General features: G+C 46.3%; 1 protein-coding gene across 2 annotated transcripts in view; it reads right to left on the bottom strand.

Moving 5' to 3' along the window:
* Positions 1-5,758: 5,758 nt before the first annotated feature.
* SLC7A10 (solute carrier family 7 member 10) overlaps positions 5,759-19,209 on the bottom strand; it is a 143,597-nt gene continuing 130,146 nt past the window's right edge. For both annotated transcript variants that reach the window (XM_073605781.1, XM_073605780.1), the window contains exons 8-11: positions 14,368-14,464; positions 11,139-11,288; positions 9,158-9,335; positions 5,759-6,302 (exon numbers count right to left, since the gene is read on the bottom strand). In XM_073605781.1, coding sequence (XP_073461882.1) covers positions 6,172-6,302; positions 9,158-9,335; positions 11,139-11,288; positions 14,368-14,464 — 556 coding nt within the window. In that variant the 3' untranslated portion in view covers positions 5,759-6,171. The remainder of the gene's footprint in view (positions 6,303-9,157; positions 9,336-11,138; positions 11,289-14,367; positions 14,465-19,209) is intronic.

The following is a 19,209-nucleotide window of genomic DNA, read 5'->3' as shown; positions in this document are numbered from 1 at the left end:
AATCAGATCCTGGTGCCAGCAGTTTTTGCTGCGTTTCTAAGTGCATGTAAACATCTGTTATCACAATCTGATACAGTTCAGCCATTTTTGAGGCTACATCATACATAAGCCTTGACGAAGGATTGACGCGCACCCCCAAAACCTGTCGGCTCTCTTTACTGCTTATCTAATAAACCGTTCTGGACTCTGTGACCATTTCTGTAGTGCCATTACTGTTTATTACATCTTTGTGCTTCTCACATTTTTCTTATTAGATAATTAGTGGGCTAAGAGAGCCAGCGTGTTTCTGGGTTCACACTCTCTTTCATCAGGGCCTATGTATGATGTAACCTAAAAAAATGTCTGGCCCTTAATGGATTGTGATAATATTATGTATAAATCAGATCCTACTGCCAGCAGTTTTTTCTGTGTTTCTCAATGCATGCAAACAACTGTTATCACAATCTGATGGAGTCCAGACATTTTTGAGTCTATTTTATACATAAGCCTTGATGAAGAAGTGTATGCCCCCGAAACCTGTTGGCTCTCTTTACTGCTTATCTAATAAAACGTTCTGGACTCTGTAACCATTTCTGTAGTGCCCTTACTGTTTGTTACATCTTTGTGCTCCTCACATTTTTCTTATTAGATATTCAGTGGGCTAAAAGAGCCAACGTGTTTCGGTGGTTCACTTTCTTTTTCATCATGGCCTATGTATGATGTAACCTAAAAAATGGCTTGCCCTTAATGGATTGTGATAACAGTATGTATAAATCAGATCCTACTACCAGCAGTTTTTGCTGCGTTTCTCGATGCATGCAAACAACTGTTATCACAGTCTCATGGAGTCCAGACATTTTTGAGGCTACATCATACATAAGCCTCGATGAAGAAGTGTGTGACCCCGAAACCCGTTGGCTCTCTTTACTGATTATCTAAGAAAACGTTCTGGACTCTGTGATCATTTCTGTAGCGTCCTTACAGTTTCTTACATCTTTGTGCTTCTCACATGAATTACAGATCCTCCTGTTGGGAGCGCTCAGCCTCACCTCAGCTTGATTAATGAGACGGTCTTTTACAAGACTGGATATTGATGTTTAGGAGATTTAGCTCATTTTATGCAAGTGCCCAGAAATAAAAGTCCAACAGGGGTTTTAGTCTCCTCTGCTCTACTAATTTTTCCTTCCACAATGCAAAATTTACACTGATCAGAGCAAAAGCCAAGGTTTGAACATTTATTGCATTGGATAGTTCAAGAGCCTGCACAAGGAAGCAAAGCAAGTGCTGAGGAATATTGCTTACGGGATGTAACGTTTCACTGCCCGTCTTACCATATCCAATTATTTTTTTTCAAAAAGGGTGAATTGACCGAGTAAGGCCCTTTACATGCGGGGCCATCCAGCGGCAGAAAGTGCAGCGACCAGCACGACTGCAGGCAGCCTGTTAAAATCTATAGCAAGCTGCAGCTGAATGCTTTACGAAGTGGTACCGATGTGGGATCGAAGGTGTGGAACGCACTGGGGCCTAAACGCTGGTACTAGCCTTCAGCCCTGTCCAGATACAGCTTGCCATAGTCTTTAACAAACTGCCTGTAGCAGGGCTGGACGCTGCACCTGTCACCAAAATGTTGGGAGGGACACACTGCAGCTGGATGGCCTGATGTGCAAGGGCTGGCGCTTTGGATTGAGCCGTCCTCAGTCGGGATCTTTGTTCCTGTCCATATCAGGCGACAGTTCTCAGCTCCGTCCTTGGTAAAAGTGCAAGACTGCATCAACGGTGTGAGAGCGATTTTGTGCGATCTGTGGATTTTTACAACGATGTGGCCCAGTTTTAAGAGAATAAATTATTTTTGTCCTACCTCATCCTTGTTCTCCTGCTTGGTTGGAATAGTTGTGGTCTTAGGACCCTTGCAGTGAAAAACTGCACTTTAAGGCTCACGGTTCACACTGCTGCGACCCCATTGCCGTGCGATTTTTCAGCGCGACTTTCATTGCAACATTACAGTCCATGGGACTCAAAATCGCATTGAAGTCGCATTAAAGTAGTGCAGGAACCTTGACTGGAACGGCTGCAATTGAAATAAATGTGTTTTGACTTGTCATGCGACTCGTGTCGTAAGTCGCGGCCGTGTGAACCAGGACTAAGGGGCCTATTTAAAAGGGAAGCCACATGATGCTTTTTTAATCTTATATATGTTATTGTGCTTGGTTAATGTTACACATCTTACCAATGTGTGTGAATGTTTAAAAAAAAAAGTTGTTCATTTTCTGCACATGGGGGCAGCCATTTTTGTAGATAAGGTATTGCAGGCTTGTATTTAAAGCTGAAGTATACAGATTTTTTTTTTTAAATCAGCACCAGGGACAGTACTTGAATGACAAGAGTCCCGTGTGCTGGTGGCTACTTTGTCCCTGGAAATCTTCATTCCTCTGCCCCCTGGATACCCCCACAGCTGTAGTGTCGGGACAGGGCTATCTAGAGCCCAGGGCGAGCGTGCCAATCTTTGCCCCCCCCCCCCCCCAAGCTGTATGGGCATTATGTGTTAGCAAAAATCCCACCTCTCACCCCCCAAAAAAGTTAGCACTAATCTGCATGCTTACCCCCTAAGCATAATTTCACCCTCCCCCAGGACAAATCTGCCCTCCCTCTGCTGAAACATACCCCCCTACCCTTCCAGAACAAACATTTGGTTAATTGGATCCTGTCTAAAATTGTCCCTAGTATGTATGAATGTGAGTTAGGGACCTTAGATTGTAAGCTCCTTGAGGGCAGGGACTGATGTGAATGTACAATGTATATGTAAAGCGCTGCGTAAATTGACGGTGCTATATAAGTACCTGAAATAAATAAAATAAATAAATTTGCCCCCTCCAATTCCCCCCCCCCCCCCGAGTACACTCCCTCCCCCCCACTCCAAGTTCCCCCTCCCATCAAAAATCCCTCCTCCTAGCACAAATCTTCCCACCCCCAAATACCCTACTGGCACTACCCCCCTCCCCAGAAAAAAACATTTCCCCTTTTGCAAGGTTCTTAGTAAATTTGGGACTTTTTCCCAGGATTGGAGCTCAGTAATAAGTGGCCAATCCCCAGGTCAGAACGCTGTCATGTGATCAGGAAAAATAAGTTTGCATTGTATAGGCTCCAACATCATGTGACACAGAGCTTACACAAGGTTTATACTTCCAGCTCAGGAGGAGGAGCCCAGTGGTGGTTGTGTGTGGCCTAAGTCTCTATAAAACAGTCCAGTCTCTATAGATCCTTTTACTTGATCTTATCTCGGCAGTTGTTCAGAGGTGTTGCTCACTGTACAGCTTGATTTACTCCAGTATGGGACATAAAGCATGGATGAATGTCAAAGTCACATTGACAATTACTTTCAGAAACCTGTTACAATATTAACAAATAATGTGCCCCTATGGGTTCCTGAGATGGATGCAAAAGGTAGATACTAATAAGTGGGGACCAGCACACCAGAATAGGTACCACTCTACAAATAGGGAAGAAGAAGGGTAGCACTGACAGGCGACATGGTGGTGGTACTAGGGGAATATACTGGTGACAATGGAGGCATATTGGTGACACTGAGGGAACATAATGGTGGCATTGGGGTGACATGGTGGCAATAGGGAAATATATTGGTTGCGCTAAGGTGACATGGTGGCAGTGGGGGACATATTGGTGGCATTAGGGTGACATGGTGGCACTAAGGGAAGATATTAGTTGCACTAGGGTGACGTGGTAGTGGGGGGACATATTGGTGGCATTGGGTTGACATGGTGGCGCTCAGGGAATATATTGGTTGCACTATGGTGACATGCTGGCAGTGGGGGACTTAATAGTGGCAATGGGGTGACATGGTAGCACTGGGGGAATATATTAGTTGCACTAGGGTGACATGGTGGCAGTGGGGGGACATATTGGTGGCATTGAGGTGACATGGTGGCACTAAGGGAATATATTGGTTGCACTAGGTTGACATGGTGGCAGTGGGGGACATGATGGTGGTAATAGGGTTACATGGTGGCACTACAGGAATATATTGGTTGCACTAGGGTGACATGGTGGCACTGAAAGGGGTGATAATGATGGCAATGGGATGACATGTGGAACTAAGGGAATATAGTGGTTGCAGTGGGGTGACATTGTGATACTGGGGAACATAATGGTGACACCAGGGTGATATGGTGGCATTGGGGGAACATAATGGTGGCACTGGGGGAACATGGTGGGATTAGGGGGGGCATATTGGTGGCACTGAAGTGACATGGTGGCATTGGGGGAACATATTAGTGGCACTGTGGTGACATGGTGGCATTAGAGGGCATTATTGGGGGGACATGGTGGGATTGAGAGGACATATCGGTGGCACTGTAGTGATATAGTGGCGTTGGTGGTGTTGGGGGGACATATTGATGGCACTGTGGTAACATGATGGCATTGGAGGGACATATTGGTGGCACTAGCACATCATTATGGCACTGGGTGACATAAAGGGGGCTCTGGGGACATATTGGTGACACTGGGGTGACATGGTGGCACTAAAAGAGGACATAATGGTGGCAATAGGGTGACATGGTGGAACTAAGGGAATATATTGGTTGCACTAGGGTGACATGGTGGCACTGGTGTAACATAATAGTGGCACTGGTGTGACAGTGGGATTGGGGGGACATATTGATGGCACTGGGGGGACATATTGGGGACACTGTGGTGGCATTGGAGGGACATATTGGTGGCACTGAGGGGACATATTGGTGGCACTGGTGGGGGAAAATGTTGGGATTGGGGGGACATATTGGTGGCACTGTGGTGATATGGTGGCATTGGAAGGACATATTGGTGGCACTGTGGTGACATTGGTGGCACTGAGATAACATAACTTTGGCACTGGGGTGTCATGGTGGCGCTCTGGGTACACATTGGTGGCATCGGGGTGACATGGTGGTAGTGGGGGCCATATTGGTGGCACTGAAAGGGCACTAATGATGGCAATGGGGTGACATGGTGGCACTAAGAAAATATATTAGTTGCAGTGGGGTGACATGATGGCACAGGGGGAACATAATGGTGGCACTGGGGTGACATGGTGGCATTGGAGGGACATATTGGTGGCACTAAAGTAACATTGTGGGATTGGGAGAACACATTGGTGGCACTGTAGTGACATGGTGGCATTGGGGGGACATATTGATCGCAGTATGGTGGCACTGGGGGAACATAATAGTGGCACCGGGGTGATATGGTGGTATTTCGGGGACATATAGGTGGCACTGGGCTGATATGGTGGCACTGAAAGGGGACATAATGGTGGCAATGGATAACATAGTGGTACTAAAGGGATCTATTGGTTGAAGTGGGGTGGCATTGGGGGGACATATTAGTGGCACTGTAGTGACATGGTGGCATTGCGGGGGACATATTGATGGCATGGAAGGGACATAAAATTGTGGCACTGGGATGACATGGTGGCACTCTGGGGATATGTTGGTGGCACTGGGGGTACTTGCTAATACTATAATGATAAGCAGCACTGACCACCTATGTAAGAATTGATGTTGCTGGGGCTCCCCGTTGACCAGAAATATAAGGAAAGTTTTACTTGCGGGGAAACACTGACAACAAATGCATGATTTATCCTATCACCCCACCATCGCTGACCATACCCCCTTTAAAATGTGCCCCCCCCCCCCCCCAGTGATCCTTGGATTCTTCCATGTTTTTAAGGTCAGCCCCTGCTTTAGCGAGTCCCCTGACAGCCTTACACGCAGCACATCTCAGGTGGTTGAAAATGAGGCTTTAATAGAGAAAAAAAATAAAGGCCAGTTCGATTTATACAACAGGAAGGCCGAAAATGCTTTAAGTTAGAATACATCGTAGTTCAGTCCACTGCAGCGGCGCAGCATTCATTCCCGGGGTCATGGTGGAGGTCACCCCAGGCACAGAAGGGGTTAATATGATCAAATTATGATATAAAAAATGGCTCCCCGCTTGTAGTCCTGCTGTCCAATCCAAAGAGTTCGCCGTTCGACGCCTCGTCTCCTGCAGTCGCATTTTTTTTTTTTTTATCTCCTGCGATATTTTCTCTATGTTGCTAGGTGTTCAAGTACATTTTCTCTCCGCAAACGCGCCTGTAAACAAAATGCAAGTCCCAGGTGGGGGGAGGGGTGGGGTGGTGGAGGGGGAGGGAGCAGCTTATTGCATTTTGAGGGTCTTCTCCTTCTCGTTCACTACGGCGTCATTGCAAGCGATTAAGTCATCCTCAGGGAGGGAGGGCTGAGGGTACACCACATAGCAAACCTTCTGTCCACAGTAAGTGATATTTTCTGAAACGAAGAAGGAGAACTGGATTCATTAAATGGAAAAATGAAAAGTTTTAAAGCGAATGTAAACTTGGGGCGGAACAAGTCTGAGGCGAATGATAAAGCGCCGACAACAGCCATGGTGTAGCTGCTCTCCGAGTGAAAGAAAGGGGTGAAAGGCGCGTGATCTGACGCTTGAATCGAGATAATGCAGTTTATTCTTATACAAAGTAGATAAATACAAAAAAGATACTACGTATTCATAAAAACTAGGTTACAAAATATACATTAAAAATTAGACAAGCCCATGCGAGGGCAAGTGCTCAAAGTTGGTTGACGCGTTTTGAGGGGTTTGTCCCTTCCTTCATTTATCAGTCCCTGTAATCTGATCTCTCCTGCTATTAAAGTGTTACTAAACCCAGGACCCTGCATTCACTATATCTGATCTCCCACAGTACACAGAACATGGAAATTCAATTATTTTAGTAAATATAAACTGCTAAATACCTTTTCTCATCAGCAGTATATAGCAGTCTTGTGACTTCTATCAGTGTCTGGTTAAAGCTTGTAGGAGGAGTTTTTATTCCCCCACGATTGTCCTATGAGACTGCAGGACCCCTGACCCTCTGTCTGGCCAGTGCTGATTGGCCCTGTGCTGATCACATGCACCCTCCCAAGAAAAAAAAAAAAACTCTCTAACATAGGGTTGCCACATCATCCCTTTAATCCAGGATACACATTAATTACACAGGTTCTGTGGCTGATTAAGGTGGTAATTAACCACTTCCCGACCGGCGCACACCAATGTACGTCGGCAGAATGGCACGACTGGGCAAATGGGCGTACCTGTAAGACCCATTTGAATTCCCCGCCGTGCCATTGCGTGCGCGCCAGCCGGGAGCTCCGTGAGTCGGATCGCGGGTCCCGCAGACTCGATCGCCGCAGGGATACCCGTGATCGCCTCACGGAGAAGACGAATGGGGAGATGCTGATGTAAACAAGCATCTCCCCGTTCTGCCTAGTGACAGTGTCACTGATCTCTGCTCCCTGTCATCGGGAGCAGAGATCAGTGACGTGTCACAGCTAGCCCATCCCCCCCACAGTTAGAAAACACTCCCTAGTACTGATTTCCCCGCCCCCTAGTGGTTAACCCCTTTACTGCCAGTGTCATTTACACAGGAATCAGTGCATTTTTATAGCACTGATTGCTGTATAAATGACAATTGTCCCAAAAATGTGTCAAAAATGTCCGATGTGTCCGCCATAATGTAGCAGTCACAATAACAATCGCTGATCGCCGCCATTACTAGTAAAAAAAAAATAATTATTAATAAAAATGCCATAAACCTAACCCCTATTTTGTAAATGCTATAACTTTTGCGCAAGCCAATCAATAATCGCTTATTGCGATTTTTTTTTTACCAAAAATACGTAGAAGAATATGTATCGGCCTAAACTGAGGAAAAAAAATGTTTTTTTAATGATTTTTTGGGGATATTTATTATAGCAAAAAGTAAAAAAATAAAGCGTCTTTTTTTCAAAATTGTCACTTTCTTTTGTTTATAGCGCAAAAAATAAAAACCGCAGAGGTGATCAAATTCCACCAAAAGAAAGCTCTATTTGTGGAAAAAAAAAGTGACGTCAATTTTGTTTGGGAGCCACGTCGCATGACCGCACAATTGTCAGTTAAAGCGACACAGTGCCGAATCGCAAAAAGTGCTCTGGTCAGGAAGGGGGTCATTTCTTCCGGGGCTGAAGCAGTTAAACTCACTTGGTGCCTTATCTGCATTAAATCAGCCTCAGAACCCGTGTAATTCATATGTGTCCTGGATTAAAGGAATGATGTGGCAACCCTACTCTAGCAATGCACACCGAACTGAGCATGTGCAGCCTGTCCCCTGGCTCTGTAAATATAAGGAAATATATTGGAGTCAGTGGAAGAAGAGGGGGGGGGGGGAATCAGAGAAGACAGGATCAAGCAGCCTTTTACACGATGCAGAGGATTAACCCCTTAGGTTCCACAGTGAGTATAACAAGCATGCTTTACTGCATATACAGACTGATTTTACTGTTGTGGGTTTAGTAACACTTTAAAGAGAAGTTCCGCCTGGAGAAAATAAAAAAAAAATGAAAAGTCAGCAGCTACACATACTTTAGCTGCTGACTTTTAATCTTTGGACACTTACCTTCCAGGGATCTCAAGATGTCGGCACCCCAGCCGATTTTCGGATCGGCTGTCGGGTGTTGCCGCCGCCATCTCCACTAAGGGAAACCGGTCGTGACGCCTTTTGGCTCCACAACTGGTTCCCTACTGCACATGTGTGAAGCACACTGCACTTCCTATTTGGCCCGGTGGCGGAGGAAGAGGAGGGGGGGCCAACTTCCGAGGGGCCGCAGCGCCGTCTCCCGGAAGTGGTGAAGGGTACCTGTCAAAAACAGGTCCCCGTTCCCTCCTCCCTCCTCAAAGGTGCCAAATGTGGCACCGGAGGGGGGGGGGAGTAAATAAGCGGAGGTTCCAATTTTAGGTGGAACTCCGCTTTAAGGTTTATTTTTGGGGCATACCTGTAGCTAAGGACAAATGTGGAAAAAGCTGGTGTTGTAGCTTGAGGAGCCCCATCAGCACTTTGAAGTCAAGGGGTGTGGAGACTTAATAGTAGTTATGGGGAGGAACCACTAACGTGAATAGCAACTACAAGTATGGACAAGGCAAAGATGGACGAGGTTGAGACCACCAACAAATCTAAAGAATGATAGGTGTCCCGGGAGCCGCACATCAAGTCAAAGCCTGCTGTGTGATAATGAATGGCAGTCTCAGCCTGGACCCCGCCAGGCCACGCCCCTCCCAACGCATTTCACTCTGCCCACCGGAGCATACTCACCAATAAATCTATCTATACACTTTGGTTTATTCTTCCAGTAGACCCCCAAGAAAAACACCGGCACTCCCGTAAGAATGATGATCAGCCCAACGCCGCACACGATGGGCTCAGAGTAAAAGCTGAATATTAGCAGGAAGGCCCAGAACAGCAGGTAGGTGATTGGAATCAGCAGATTCACCTGAAATAATAAACAAAAAGTGACACGGATTGGCAAATATTTTCCCCATTATTTTTACTCGCTGGTGATCCTGACAGTAACACACTTCCTGTCCTCGGGTGACAACACTCTGTCAATGTAATGTATCTGGAGCATCGTTGTCACCTTAGGACAGGAAATGTGTTGGGAATACAAAACAACACCCCCTCTACTTATCAGCATAACATAACAGAGCGAAGTGGTGTTCTGTAGTTCACAAGCAGATAGCACAGGAATCTCAATGGATTTCTGGCAGGATCAACAGGTATTTTTGCACTTATCAAACAGATATAAGAGAATGCTTTCAATGTTATATTTAACAGACCAAAAGGGAGCAAATAAGAGACATTCATTGTTATGGTTTACATACACATTAATAATTTGCCCCCCCCCCCCCCATCCTGTACATCGCATGTATCAAACACAAGACCCGCCAGGTCATTTCATAATTTCATGTGTCCGTCTCCTGCAGCTGCGGCACCTACCTCGTCTCCATCCTTACCTTGTCTCAGCAGTTGGTAGAAGAGAGGAGGAGAGAACTCCTCCACCAGACCCTGCACTTCTCTGTGCAGCCACGGAGAGGCTTGTCTCTGTCCCCCCCATTTAGCAGTTGATAGAAGAGAGGAGGACAGAACTCCTCCTATAGATCCTGCGCCTCGCTGTGCAGCTGCAGCACCCTCTCATCTCAGACCCGGCACTTTCTGTTTCCCAGCTCTGCCCCCAGCTTCTTCCCAGCACTGTGCACTGTGATATAAGGGGACTCTTGACTTCTGGGTGGGGGACTCTTGACTTCTGATGGTGGGGGGGTCTTGACATCTCATGTAAGTGGGGGGGGTGGACATCTAGTTTTACAGATACAACCTTTGAGGGCAACCATAATGCTAATGTGGCCTGTATTGAGCTTGACACTGTTGAGCAAATACTGTACACAGCATTACCGGGACATGGCCTGAGACGCAGTATTACCGGGACATGGACCAGGACAAAGCATTACCGGGACATGACCCAGGACACAGCATTACCAGGGGATAGGGCCCAGGACAAAGCATTACCAGGACATGGCCCAGGACACAGCATTACCGAAGGATAGGGCCCAGGACACAGCATTACCGGGACATGGCCCGAGACACAGCATTACCGGGACATGGCCCAGGACACAGCATTACTGGGACATGGCCCAGGACACAGCATTACTGGGACATGGCCCAGGACACAGCATTACTGGGACATGGCCCAGGACACAGCATTACCGGGACATGGCCCAGGACACAGCATTACCGGGACATGGCCCATGACACAGCATTACCGGGACATGGCCCAGGACACAGGATTACCGGGACATGGCCCATGACACAGCATTACCGGGACATGGCTCAGGACACAGCATTACCGGGACATGGCTCAGGACACAGCATTACCGGGACATGACCCAGGACACAGCATTACCGGGACATGGCCTGAGACACAGCATTACCAGGGCATGGCCCAGGACACAGCATTACCGGGACATGGCCCAGGACACAGCATTACCGGGACAGAGGGCCAAGATGCATCTATCCAATCCCTACCTTTAAAGTAAGCCTAAAACTAACCTAACCACCTAAACTCATCCCTTGATATTAACCTCTTATCTGCTGCATACACACTTCATTCTACACCAACAACACCAAGCCGACCCATGCCGGTAACCCGGTGCTCTGGGATCCTACCACCAGTATTTTTACAATCTTCTATATTCATGTTTTAGCGATCACCCAAATAATTCCTTAGCTGCACAAAGCTTACCTTAATAGGACGGAACATGTTGGGCTTCTTGTAGCGAAGGACAATCAGCCCCATAATTGTTACTCCGTAACAGAGGTAGTTAATGAAGGACACATAGTTTATCAAGGTGTACGTATCCCCAACCAGCATGATGATAATCGTCGTCCCGCACTGGGAAAAAAAAAAATCGGAATTACTGTTCTGTTATGAGATGAATATGCCTACATTTTATATAAACTGACCTCAGGAGAAACCAGAGCCCTTCTCTGTCTATGGGGTATGAACAGATCCAAAAGCCGCATACATGTGCGAGAATTCAAGCAGCTGGGAGCTTTTTATGGGCACTCCTTCTCTTTGGCATGGCATAGTTAAACATGGCCGAAACGGGGCCAAAAATAATCCCCATCCTCATTCATATTTCATTTTTTAGTCGTGATGATGGAATAGTTAGGGGTGGGCAGACACAGCACATGCCTCCCACTGACTACCAATAATCTTACATCAGGGCGGGCACAGACACAACAAGCCTCTAACTCAGTGTTTCTCAACTCCAGTCCTCAAGGCACACCAACAGGTCATGTTTTCAGGATTTCCCTCAGATGAAACAGCTGTGGTAATTACTAAGGCAGTGAAACTGATCAAATCACCTGTGCAAAATAGTGGAAATCCTGAAAACATGACCTGTTGGTGCGCCTTGAGGACTGAAGTTGAGAAACACTGCTCTAAATGACTAACAATGTTCTTATATCAGGGCGGGCACAGACACAACACCCATCCCACTGGCTACCAATGATCTTATATCAGGGCGGGCACAGACACAACACCCATCCCACTGACTACCAATGATCTTATATCAGGGCGGGCACAGACACAACACCCATCCCACTGGCTACCAATGATCTTATATCAGGGCAGGCACAGACACAACACCCATCCCACTGGCTACCAATGATCTTATATCAGGGAGGGCACAGACACAACACCCATCCCACTGACTACCAATGATCTTACATCAGGGCGGGCACAGACACAACATCCATCCCACTGACTACCAATGATCTTATATCAGGGAGGGCACAGACACAACACCCATCCCACTGACTACCAATGATCTTATATCAGGGCGGGCACAGACACAACATCCATCCCACTGGCTACCAATAATCTTATATCAGGGCGGGCACAGACACAACACCCATCCCACTGGTTACCAATAATCTTATATCAGGGCGGGCACAGACAAAACACCCATCCCACTGACTACCAATGATCTTATATCAGGGCGGGCACAGACACAACACCCATCCCACTGGCTACCAATAATCTTATATCAGGGCGGGCACAGACACAACACCCATCCCACTGACTACCAATGATCTTATATCAGGGCGGGCACAGACACAACACCCATCCCACTGACTACCAATGATCTTATATCAGGGCGGGCACAGACACAACACCCATCCCACTGGCTACCAATAATCTTATATCAGGATGGGCACAGACACAACACCCACCCCACTGGCTACCAATAATCTTATATCAGGGCAGGCATAGAATCAACATGCCCCCCTCTGATGCCCAATAATCTTACAGCAGTGTGGGCACAAACACAACACTCCTCTAACTAACTACCAATGATCTTACATCAGGGCGGGCACAGGGCGGGCACAGATACAACACCCATCCCACTGGTTACCAATGATCTTATATCAGGGCGGGCACAGCATAGACCACACCTCCCACTGACTACCAATAATCTTACAGCAGGGAGGCACAGATATCAAATTGTACAGACTGTCAGGATGGTGGCCATAGACGCTTCGATAAATGATCAATATCTTCTCCATCCTCATAGGAATAACTGATTGATAGTCAACAACACAACACAATCAATCGATATGCCACATAGCTGGAAGTGGAATTCCATTGATAGATGGAAGTTACTTATCTCTGTAACTGAATCATCTCAGTGCTGCCGATCAATGCAAGACAATCAATCATTTTCCACCCTGGCCAATTGACTCAGTTTGATAGAATCCTATCTAGTTTGAGCGTAAGACCTTGTTCACACCAGCTGTGCTCTTTGAAGAGTTATCTGCATTCGGGATCGCTTTTCAGAGAGTATTTGATAGGCAGTGAGAAAGTGCTGCCTGCTTCAACCTCTTGAGCCCTTCACTAGCGCACCGGAATTGCCTGCATAGCACGTGGATGTGGGGCAGTTGCTGTATGGACCCCTTCACTTACAACAGGGGGTGTAATATCTAAACCATTGTGGCTGCACCATGTGTACGCCCCTGGCCATTGCCTCTGCAGCTAAAGAGGGAGCAGTTAGGGGGCAGTAAGACCCCAAGGCTGAGCCACATTTTTAATGCCCCCCCCCCCCCTGCAGAGGCAATGGCCAGGGGTGTACACATGCTGCAGCTGCAATGCTTTTCTTCCCCAACCTAAGTGAGCCCTAAAACAATCAGAAGGGAAGGGAAGTTATGGCTACTCAACCGGTTTCTGATCCGATCATTTTCATCTCATATCGATTGCATAGCTCCCAACTGTCCCTGATTTGGAGGGACTGTCCCTGATTTGGAGCAATGTCCCTCTGTCCCTCTTTCCTACTCATTTGTCCCTCATTTTGGTCTGATATATATAGTTGAATATAAAATGCACTTTTTATCTTTCAAAAAGTGTTTCCCAGTGCTAAACTTTTCATCCAAATTCTAAATTGCTGCATTTGTCAATGTTAAAAGCCAAAATAAAGGAATAGTAGTGGTAAAAGTCCTCATGGATTTAATTTTTTGGGGGGTTAATTCTCCTTTAAGGGGTGTGGCAGGGGGCGTGTCCTATGCCTACATAGGTGTTCCTCATTCCCATCTCAAAATGTTGGGAGGTATGCGATTGGATAATAAAACTGAAGTGTGTATGGCCGTCATAAGAAGATCAAAGAACCCTAAATTAAGTAAACCAAACTACCCTGAATAAACATCCACTAAAATGATCTTTTTCAAGAAAATTTCACCTTAGCAGCTCAATGAGTGCAAAACAAGTTTCCAAATTGGTAACTTTATATATATTTTTAAATAAAATAAATTGAACCCCAAATTGTTATATTTTTCAGAAATGTCGGTGTTGTCTTTATTCCTTTTTGCCAGCAGAGGGCAGTACAGGAAAACAATTGCAAAAGATACATTGTAGCAATTCTAACACATGTATTGAGATGTTCTGAGAATGGGAAAGATTCCCATCTGCTACTTACACACACGAGCAGAGCCGGCACCGGGGTGCAATATTTAAAATGGATCATGGCCAATAAGCTGGGCAGGTGGCCTTCGCGAGCTCCAGAGAAGCACAACCTGTAGAATGAAGGAACACGTGAATCAGCGATGGTCAGGGGTCAGTCCACCCAGAACTGAATGTCAGCTTTTGGTGGGAGCCAGCGAGCTCAGCCATTGATTGGCCGATTATATCCCACCACGACTCCAGGTGGAGAGTTTAGACTTCCCATATTTAGTTCCCATGCCCACCCCCGCGGCAAGCTCCTATACACACAGGCATTTGTTGCATGCGCCAAATTTGCTACAGAATTTGCACTCGCGTTTTGTAGTGAAGTTTAAGCTTGGTTGCCTTTTCATGCGCTTATGCAAAATAAGGAAATAAAGTAAATTTCATCTTAACATAAGCAACACTTTTTTTTTACTTTTGGATGGAGTGGGTTAGACCTCTGTCAGTTTTTTTTAGTGTGCCCCCCCTAAAGCTCCATTCACACTTGTGTGACTGCAACTTTGACGCAACTTTGGATGGGCGCAACTTGGATGCAACTTTGGCTTTGACCAGTGATAATGGAAAACTGTTGCACAACACTCAGATGTATAACAGCCAGGTGTGACTTTCATGCGACTATCGAGGGTTTACTATTGATGCATTGGTAGCATTACATTTTTGCTTTGTTGTAGATCAGGGGTAGGTAACCTGGGGCCCTCCAGCTGTTGTGGAACTACATTTCCCATGAGGCATTGCAAGGCTAGCAGTTACAATTATGGAACATGCATGATGGGACTTGAAGTTCTGCAACAGCTGGAGGGCCCCAGGTTGCCTACCCCTGTTGTAGATGATACCCTGTTTCCCCGAAAATAAGATCTGGCGTGATTGTCGGTGATGGCTGCAGTATAAGCCCTACCCCCCAAATAAGCCCTAGTTAAAGTCCTTGTAGGTCTTATTTTCAGGGTAGGGCTTAATTTCGGGGAAACAGGGTAGGGCTTTTTTGAGGGGTAGGGCTTATATTGCAGCCATCACTGACAATCACGCTAGGTCTTATTTTCAGGGATACAGGGTACTATATATACAACATTCTCCTGAAGAAGCAGCTTTTAGCACGAAACATGTAGAGGATGTACAGTACATTGTGAATTATACCCCCTCAGCATCTATGTATACTCCAAGTGATGAGCTCATCTCTGTCACTCTGCTTTCTCCTCCTATCAGCATGCTTCTTAGCACTTCAGCTCACTGGCTTCTTGTGCTGCTTCTCCCTCTCCCAGTCTGAGCTCTGCTTTACAGGGACTGCAAAATAGTTCATATCAGATCTTCAGATACTCACACTGCTTAATACATTCAGGGGTCTTGCACACAAATGTACAGTATACGCGGTATATAGGGGCGTGTAGCTGGGCAGATTCATTAAATTGTGTGTCTTTTAGATCTGCTTGGCGTTCCGGTTTAAGGTTATAACAGGTTCCCTTTAATGGAAGCGTTTCATGCAGCCTGTGTGTATAAGGCCCTTCCCCGGGACTTCTTTCAGTTTTGCTCGCTTTTGGCATCAGAAGTAATCACTGTTGCCGCTAAGGTGCGCACTTGTAGGCGTGTACTCTGTTTTTTTTTAAGGCAGCACAATTTTTGATGGAGTGAGATAGGGTTAAAACCTTTGCCAGGTTTTTATTGCTGTCTGCTAAATTTTCCCCTCCCTTCCACCTTACAAAAAAAAAAAAAAAATTCACCAAAGAGTGTGAAGGTGCCCTTTAACCCCTTCCTGCCCAGCCCCGGCATTCCTTTAACAGGGACTTTACACCCAGAGTATAGGAAGGACTAGCCAAGCACGTGACCTCTCTGATTGGCTGTCACAGTGGTCACATGATCAGCAGCCGGTCCTTCCATCCAATCGTTACTAGAGACTGGGAGATGACTATTACAGCTTATTGCACGCTCCCAGCACAGAAACCTCAGCTACCCATCGATGAATGTGTGCGGTGTTAACAGACTGATCTTTATTGCAGGAAGCTTCTTCCCAGAGGTAAAGTCTCACCCTGGATTACTGCACAGATCTGGAAGAAATACAAAAGCACGCCAAGGGGTCTATTTTAAAAACAAAATGCTATGCAGATGTGTCAACGTTAGCACAGCCGTGACAAATATTCCCTGTAATATGTCTAATATGTTTATTATCCTATGATCCTCAGCTCCATCTGGTGGCCATAATGTAGTATTTTCCTGATAAAAGTATTTCAAGAAAAAAATGCATTATGGCCACTAGATGGGGCTGACGAGCAAAAGAAATCGAGAAAGTGAATGACGGTACTGCGTAGCCAACATCATAGGATACCATATACAGCGCAAATAAAGGGTGCCAACAATTATATATAGATATATATACACACACAGTACAAATGTTTCAGGCAGATGTGATGCTAATGCTGTAATTGAAGAAAGCTTTCAGAAATAGAAATGTTATGAGTTTATTTTTATCAATTAACAAAATGGAAAGTAAATGAACAGAAGAGAAATCCAAATCAAATCAATATTTGGTGTGACCACCCTTTGCCTTCAGAACAGAACACAAACTCTTCTAGGTAGACTTGCACACAGTTTTTTTAAGGAACCCGGGAGGTAGGTTGTTACAAATATCCTGGAGAACTAAGTACAAATCTTCTGTGGATGTCAGGTGCTTCAAATCCTTCTGTCTCTTCATGTAATCCCAGAGAGACTCCATGATGATGAGATCAGGGCTCTGCGGGAGCCAAACCATCACTTACAGGACTCCTTGTTCTTCTTTATTCTGAAGGTAGTTCTTAATGACATTGGCTGTATGTTTGGGGTGGTTGTACTGCTGCTGAATACATTTGTGGCCAATCATATGCCTCCCTGATGGTATAGCATGATGGATAAGTATCTGCCTGTATTTTTCAGCATTGAGGACACCATTGATCCTGACCAAATCTCCAACTCAATTTGCAGAAATGCAGCCCCAAACTTACAAGAACCTCCACCATGCTTCACAGTTGCCTGCAGACACTCATTATTGTACCACTCTAGAGCCCTTTACCAACAAACTGCCTCCTGTTACAGCCAAATATTTCACATTTTGACTCATCAGTCCAGAGCACCTGCTACCATTTTTCTGCACCCCAGTTCTTATGTTTTCATGCATAGTTAAGTTGCTTAGCCTTGTTTAAGGTTGGAGGTATGGTGGCTTTTTGGCTGCATTTCCTCCATTAAGACCACTTCTGGCCAGACTTCTCTGAACAGTAGATGGGTGTACCTGGGTCCCACTGATTTCCACCAGACTTCTCCGGACAGTAGATGGGTGTACCTGGGTCCCACTGGTTTCCACCAGACTTCTCCGGACAGTAGATGGGTGTACCTGGGTCCCACTGATTTCCACCAGACTTCTCTGAACAGTAGATGGGTGTACCTGGGTCCCACTGATTTCCACCAGACTTCTCTGGACAGTAGATGGGTGTACCTGGGTCCCACTGATTTCCACCAGACTTCTCTAGACAGTAGATGGGTGTACCTGGGTCCCACTGATTTCCACCAGACTTCTATAGACAGTAGATGGGTGTACCTGGGTCCCACTGATTTCCACCAGACTTCTCTGGACAGTAAATGGGTATACCTGGGTCCCACTGATTTCCACCAGACTTCTCTGGACAGTAGATGGGTGTACCTGGGTCCCACTGATTTCCACCAGACTTCTCCAGACAGTAGATGGGTATACTTGGGTCCCACTGGTTTCCACCAGACATTTCTGGACAGTGGATGGGTGTACCTGGGTTCCATTGGTTTCCACCAGAATTCTCCGGACAGTAGATGGGTGTACTTGGGTTCAATTGGTTTCCAACTGACTTCTCTGGACAGTAGATGGGTGTACCTGGGTCCCACTGGTTTCCACCAGACTTCTCCTGACAGTAGATGAGTGTACCTGGGTTCCATTGGTTTCCACCAGTTCTGTGCTGATGGCACTGCTAGACATCTTCCGATGTGGAAGGGAAGTAAGCAGTGGTGGCCGGTGGTATTTTTTTTGTGGGGGTGGCAAGCAGCGGTGGCTTCCCCTGCTCTCCAGGGGCATTGCGGTGGCTTCCGTTTCCTCCCTCCTCCTCAGCGGCCAATTGGGACTCTCAGACCTGCTTCTGATTGACCAGATTGAGGATTAGTGTTAGAATAGCGAATATTCGTTCACTGTTGTAACAACTGGGTGGGCTCGTAGTGCAATGCTCTGCGCCGTGAGCCCATCCTATTTTGAAGCCTATTAGAGCTCTAATCAGATGTTACAAAAAAACACCCCTGCCGCTGTAATTCATGCGCCTGGCATCCTGAAAGGGGCCAGACACATGAATAGGGGGTGACGGCTGTGGATAGAGCATGAATAGGCCACCGTGGATAGAGGGGGCGGCGCTCGGGCGCCCCTAATGGAAGAGTCACCACTGGAAGTAAGCATGATGTGTCTTTCATCGGCTGTGTCCACTGTGTCCATGGTCCTCAACGTTGCCCGTTTCTTTGTGTTTCTTTAAAAGAGCTTGAACAGCACATCCTGAACCCCCAGTCTGCTTTGAAATCTTTGCCTGGGAGAGACCTTGCTGATTCAGTATAACTACATTGTGTCTTGTTGCTGTGCTCAGTCTTGCCATGATGTGTGACCTGTCACATTAAATTGTCTTCCTCAACCTCACCTTAGTAGCAGAGTTTGGCTGTTCCTCACCCAGTTTTAAGCCTCCTACACAGCTGTTTCTCAAAATAACTGTTTTAACATACATATGAAATTGATGATCATAAGCACCTGCTTGGTATAATTGGTTAATCATACACCTGACTCTAATCCTACAAA

Source organism: Aquarana catesbeiana, linkage group LG11 (assembly GCF_042186555.1).
Source record: "Aquarana catesbeiana isolate 2022-GZ linkage group LG11, ASM4218655v1, whole genome shotgun sequence".
NCBI lineage: Eukaryota > Metazoa > Chordata > Amphibia > Anura > Ranidae > Aquarana > Aquarana catesbeiana.
Note: the sequence above shows the minus strand (reverse complement) of the source record. Positions and strands in the feature narration are given on the sequence as shown.